Here is a 6,699-nt window from a genome sequence, read left to right as displayed (position 1 = left end):
CAAACAGAAAGACAGACAGATAGATAGATAGACACAAACAGACAGACAGATAAACAAACAAACAGACAGACACACACACAAACAAGCAAATCGAAACTAACAGAAAGAGAGCGGTAAACAGAACAAAGTAAACTCAAGTGACAAAACAAACAAGAAAAGAACAGACCGGAAGACAAAAAAATAGATAAATAAATAAAAAACAGTAATAGACAACAATAACAACAACGAATATAGATGAGCAATAGAATACAAGAAATAGTTCTGAAATGACATACAGTATAAAAAAAAAAAAGACCGATCAGACAGGAGTAACGAATGAGAGACAGAACAAACAAACAAACAAAATCAACAAAGCAACAAACAAGCCATAATTAGACACACTTAGCCAACATAAACAAATCAAACAAACCCGACAAACAAACAAACAAACAAAACCTCAAGTCAAACAAACAAACAAACAACTTAAACCTTAACGATACGACGCCAGATTAACACCCTTTCTCTCCCCCTCTCCCCACCCCCCATCTTTCCTCCCTGCCCCCACCCCCCCTTTCCCTCCCTATAACAGGCCCAGGGAGATGAAGAGATGAAGAACCTAAGGGCGGAGCTTGCAGCATCCAAGGGCGCCGTTGCAGAGCGGGAGAATACCATTGCAGCTCTTATGGTAAGATGCAGGGACGAGGGGAGGTTCATTAGCATTATCTTCATCATTTTTGGCATTATATTTTTTTTATTGATATTTTTTTGTGTTGTTTTAATTAGTAGTATTCTTATTATCATTGTTATTATTGTTGTAATCATCACCATTGCTATTGTTGTTGTTATTGTCATTATCATTATTATTATTATCATCAATACTATCTTTATCATCATTATTGTTATTATTATTATTATTATTATTATTGTTGTTGTTGTTATTATTATTATCATTATTATTATTATTATCATCATCATTAGCATTATTATCATTATCATCATTATCATTATTATCATTATCCTTATTATCATCATTGTTATTATTATCATTATTATCATCATTATTATAATCATAATTATTATCATCATTCTTATCATTTTCATAATCATCATCATTATCATCCCTCTTCTCCCCCATCATTATCATAATCCATATCCTAATCAACATTATTGCACTCGTTATGCAGGTTTTCCTTCACCAATCATCCCTGCACACTCCGCCCTCAAGCCGTCTCTCAGATAATCATAACCTCCGTTGCACTGTGCATTAGGCATTGCTCAGCTACATTTCAGGTCACGAGTCGTTTGACCTCCCTGCGTTGGGTCACGGTCACCGCACGCGAAATTGCCCCACGACTTGTCACGGACGGAACGCGTGGCGCTGACGGGGGAGGAAGGGAGGGGGAAGGGGGAAGGGGGTGGGGAGGAAGGGAGGGGGAAGGGGAAGGGGGAAGGGGGTGGGGAGGAAGGGAGGGGGAAGGGGGAGGGGAGGAAGGGAGGGGGGAGGGGAGGGAAGGGGAAGGGGGGAGGGGGAAGGGGGAAGGGAGGGGGAAGGGGGTGGGGAGGAAGGGAGGGGAAGGGGTGGGGAGGAATGGAGGGGGAAGGGGAAGGGGAGGAAGGGAGGGGGAAGGGGTGGGGAGGAAGGGAGGGGGAAGGGGGTAGGGGGGGAAGGGGTGGGGAGGAAGGGAGGGGGAAGGGGGGGAGGGAGGGGGAAGGGGGAAGGGGAGGAAGGGAGGGGGAAAGGGGAAGGGGGTGGGGAGGAAGGTAGGGGAAGGGGGAAGGGGGTGGGGAGGGAGGGAGGGGAAGGGGAAGGGGAGGAAGGGAAGGGGAAGGGGGAAGGGGGTGGGGTGGAATGGAGGGAGAAGGGGTGGGGAGGAAGGGGAAGGGGAAGGGGAGGAAGGGAGGGGGAAGGGGGAGGGGGAAGGGGGAAGGGGGAGGGGTTAGGGGAGGAAGAGGGGATGGGGGAGGGGGGATATGGTCCCAGATAAATGAAAGTGGCGTTTTGATACATATATTTTTGTTGTTTTTTGTTTTGTTTTGTTTCTTAATTTCTCCAAATCATATTGTTAATTGTTTTTTTCGGTTATTGGGATATTTTAATGTTCACTTATAGATTTGCTTTTTCACCTGATTACTTATAGCCTGATTTATATATCTATTCATAAATATATTCATTATCAATTTGTTCACATAGATAATTATGTGATTATTTAATTTCTCGTCATCTTTTCCATTTTTTTTATTATTAAAACATTTGACTTATGAGGATTAGATTAAGCACTGGTCATTTGTTTGTTTGTGTTATTCATCAAGTTATTAATTCTATGTTATTTTATATCTTCACTTCTTTGTTTTTCGGATTTATTCTTGTCGTCATGGTGGTGATAATGACCACAATTATTATCATCTTTCATTATCATTATCATCGTCATTATCAGTAATTATCGTTATCCTCATCTTTATCATTATTATTTTTGGCATTATTGTATGTATTACAGTCACCGTTATCTAATTTATGGTAATTATTAATAGCATTATTATCAATATTGTTCTAACTACTGTATCGTTTCTGTGTTATTGATGTATATATGTAGAAAATGTTTTTGTTTTTAACTATTGTTGGATATGCCAGTATATGAATTTGGATTTGTGAATATTAGTGACTAATGTATTTATAAAAGAATAGATATTATCAATTTCCGAAAAAAATATAATCAGCACAATATTAGTTAACTAAAATATAATTTAAAAAAAACATGTAGTTATAGTAGTAGTGATAGAAATTTTAGTAACGATAAAGTAATACTTTGATACAATATCAGTTGCAAAATTGACAATATAATCAATAATGATGCAATTGATCACAGGCAACTAAGTAATAGTAGTAGTAGTACTGGTTGTAAAAGTAGACGTAGTAAAAGTAGTAGTAGTAATAGTAATAGTAGCAGTAGCAGTAGTGACCAAAAGCAGAAGAAATCCACGTTTAGGGCTATCCAGCTGGCAATATCATAAATGCCAACATTAAATGAATATAAACAATCCGTTAATGGAGGCAGAGCTCTCAGTGAGAAGACATAAATTGTGGTCGAGCAACAGACACACTAATCAGATTTATGGTTGCTTGGCGAAAATAACCTTGTAACAGAAAGACGAATAAAAACACAGCTGTGATAATTGCGATGGCCGTGATAATATGTTTATTATTTTTTACGAGTTCAAGTAATCGTCAGGTAAGGAAAAAAAAAAGATAGTTGCTTTATCCAGGATTTTGCATATTACTTTTTCGGAGTAGAATTGAGAATAACTTATCTTTACTTCCTCTCCCCCCACCCTTCCTCCCGCCCCCTCTCCCCCCCACCCGTCCCCCCTATCTTCTCTCCCCTCTCCCCCTCCCCCTCTCCCCCCCAACAGGAGAAGACGGCGGAGTTACAGAGGACAGTCGAGGAGAAGGTGTCGAGTGAGGGCACCCTCGGCCAGGCCAATGCCAACCTACAGGTGAGTGCGTCCACCTCTCTTTCTCTCTCTCTCTTTCTCTCTCTCTCTCTCTCTCTCTCTCTCTCTCTCTCTCTCTCTCTCTCTCTCTCTCTCTCTCTCTCTCTCTCCCAGTATATGTATATGTATATATATATATATATATATATATATATATATATATATATATATATATATATATATATATATGTTGTGTGTGTGTGTGTGTGTGTGTGTGTGTGTGTGTGTGTGTGTGTGTGTGTGTATGTATATATATATATATATATATATATATATATATATATATATATATATATATATATATATATGTATATATATGTATATATATATATATATGTATAAATAAATAAATATATATACACATCAATTTATATATATATATATATATATATATATATATATATATATATATATATATATGTATGTATTTATGTATGTATGTATACAAACTCTTGAGCCCGCTTGACCCCAAGTTGAAGAAGAAAAAGCGAGCAACAAATTCCTTGATCCGAAATAACTCGAACGCAGCTTTAAGTGTGATAGACGAGGTGCAATGGCTTCATTCCGCCTCAACACGCCCTCCGAATCCGTCAGTTGCAGCCATTGCATTGCAAATTTACGCCCCGAATGCAACGTTGGCCCGCCCGCTCGCCCGTCGCTGCACAACCCGCGTTTGTTGCAGGCGGATCCCGAACCGGTTTCTGGGGCCTCTCCTCGCCCGGCGTGTCTGTCTGTCTGTCTGCTTGCCTGTTCGTCGGCCTGTCTGTCTGTCTGTCTATCCGTTTGTCTGTCTGTCTGTTTGATTTGCACTTAGATATATGTTTGTGTTGTGCGTGTGTGGGTGTGTGTGCGTGTATGTGTATACACACACACACACACACACACACACACACACACACACACGCGTGCGTGTGCGTGTGCTTGTGTGTTTGTGTGTGTCTAAGTGCGTGTCTCTTTTCATATAACTTTCAGTCTATCTCTATCTATCTACTTGTCTATCAGATAAATCCACTTCGATTTAGCTGCCTCTTTGTTTGTTTATTCATTTATCAGATCACGAGGTCACGGGGTCAAGTAGAAGCTCCCCGCTGTCGGAAATCTGATTGATTGATCTTAAGACAGACAAAGACAGACACACGGTAGCTTGTAAAAGAAGGATGTTAAATTGATCAGAAATAGATATTTGATTGATAAGGAGGATGTAGTAATATTAATAGTGGCGATAATAATGGTGTTACTATTAGTAATAATATTAATGATAAATATAATTGATAATGAGGATGTAGTAATATTAGTAGTGGTGATAATAATGATGTTACTATTAGCAATAATATTAATGATAAATATAATTGATAATGAGGACTATAATGATGATACTAATATTGATAATGATGATAAAAGTAAAGATGATAATGTTAAAAATAGAGATAGTAACAATAATGATAATGATTATAATAGTGATAATTATATTAACAATAATAATAATAATAAAAATGATAATGATGATAATATATTAATATATCAATGATAATGAAAATAATAATAATGATAGTAATAATGAAAATAACAATGAGAATAATATAAATCACAATGCTAATGGAAATGATAATAATGATATTGATAATAACAACAATGATCAAATTTAGCAGAAACTCGCAGAAAAAAAATCATGAACTTCCTTCTTTCCTCCCTTTCAACACCGTGTCTTAACTGATAAGCGTTTGACTGATAAGTTGATAAGACGCGAGCAATTGGTCGATAAGGCAAACTGCCCGATCAGTTGATAAGTGAGATGTAGATATTTATCTTATCTCTTTTGTATGATGGATAGGAATTGATTAGATATATCTGTTAATTAAGAGGTAGGGAGGTTTCGGTTTGCTTTATTGAATTAATGTAATTAATTAGCTAGCGACCTGATTTGAATAATTGATTTTCAAGATTCGATAGGGTTTGTTAATTACTCAGCGGGTACGGTTTGAAATATGATATGTATTTTATTTTTCCTTTAACACAAACGTTTAATGAAAGTTATATATTTTTGATTAAGAAAGTTTAGATTATCATGATGACTATGATTATTATTCACGTGACAGCCGTAGCAATCAATAAAAAAATCTAATGTAATGTCTTATTAGTTGAATAATGAAGATAATCAATCGACAGAAAATTTTGTAAATGTTCCGTTAGGGGGGAAAAAATCGATTGAGTGGCATCTCAAATTAATAATCGTTTACTTGCCATTGATGTATTCGCCAGAGATCTGGTATTTTGATAAGTTAAATAAGTGATTGACTTGGAATTTGAAATTGTAACGATATCATGTTGATATCATTAGTGACTGCTTCGTTATCGTTTGTTTGTGGATTTTTTTTTTCTAGATGCTAAACTGGAGAAAAAATAATATCGACGAAATAAATTCCTAATCATTTCAAACTCTCATGATCAATTCAAATCTGTATACATCCGAAGATTTATATTCAATCAAAATAAACTTTATTATTATATTTTCCAAAAAAAAAAAAAATATATATATATATCAATTTTGCTATTAATTCATTCATGTTCACGTACGCAAACCGCTCTCACTGCACTACCTTACCCCGCCCCCCCCCATTGCAGACCCGCCTCGCACAGCTGGAGACGCACATGCAACAGCAACAGGAGGACGTGCGCGCCCGCGACGCCCGTCTACAGGAGCAGGACGCCCTCGCCGCCCAGAGGGAGCAGGAACTCCACAAGGCGGCGGCAGACCTCGCCAACCTCAGGGAAACAGTCAACCAAAGGGACTCAACGGTCATGGAGCTGCAGGTAAGGAGGGGGGGTATTGGGGAAGGGGAGGGGGAAGGGGAGGTGGGTGGAGGGTATTGGGGAGGGGGAAGGGGAGGGGAAAGGGGAGGTGGGTGGAGGGTATTGGGGAGGGGGAGGGTATTGGGGAGGGGAAAGGGGAAGGGGAGGGGGTGGAGGGTATTGGGGAAGGGGAGGGGGGTGGAGGGTATTGGGGAGGGGGAAGGGGTGGAGGGTATTGGGGAGGGGGGGAAGGGGAGGGGGAGTATTGGGGAAGGGGAGGGGGGAGTATTGGGGAAGGGGAGAGGGGTGGAGGGTATTGGAGAGGGGGAGGTGAAGGGGTTAGAGGGTATTGGGGAGGGGGAAGAAGGGTTAGGGAGGTGAGCGAGAAAGAGTTAGGGAGGGAGGGACAGATAGATAGAGAGAGAGAGAGAGAGAGTGACA

General features: G+C 39.3%; 1 protein-coding gene across 1 annotated transcript in view; it reads left to right on the top strand.

Moving 5' to 3' along the window:
• LOC122259145 (uncharacterized) overlaps window positions 1-6,279 on the top strand; it is a gene marked incomplete at both ends in the record, with an annotated part of 41,918 nt that extends 35,639 nt beyond the window's left edge. Inside the window, 3 exon segments of the mRNA XM_086530668.1 lie at window positions 569-664; window positions 3,388-3,471; window positions 6,091-6,279. Of these exon segments, the coding sequence (XP_086386794.1) occupies window positions 569-664; window positions 3,388-3,471; window positions 6,091-6,279 (369 nt within the window).
• Window positions 6,280-6,699: the final 420 nt, after the last annotated feature.

This window comes from Penaeus japonicus, unplaced genomic scaffold, assembly GCF_977035675.1.
Source record: "Penaeus japonicus unplaced genomic scaffold, GWHDUDI00000001_assembly GWHDUDI00000033, whole genome shotgun sequence".
NCBI classification, from domain to species: Eukaryota; Metazoa; Arthropoda; class Malacostraca; order Decapoda; family Penaeidae; genus Penaeus; species Penaeus japonicus.
The sequence above is the reverse complement of the archived record's forward strand: the minus strand, read 5'-3'. Positions and strand labels throughout refer to the sequence as shown.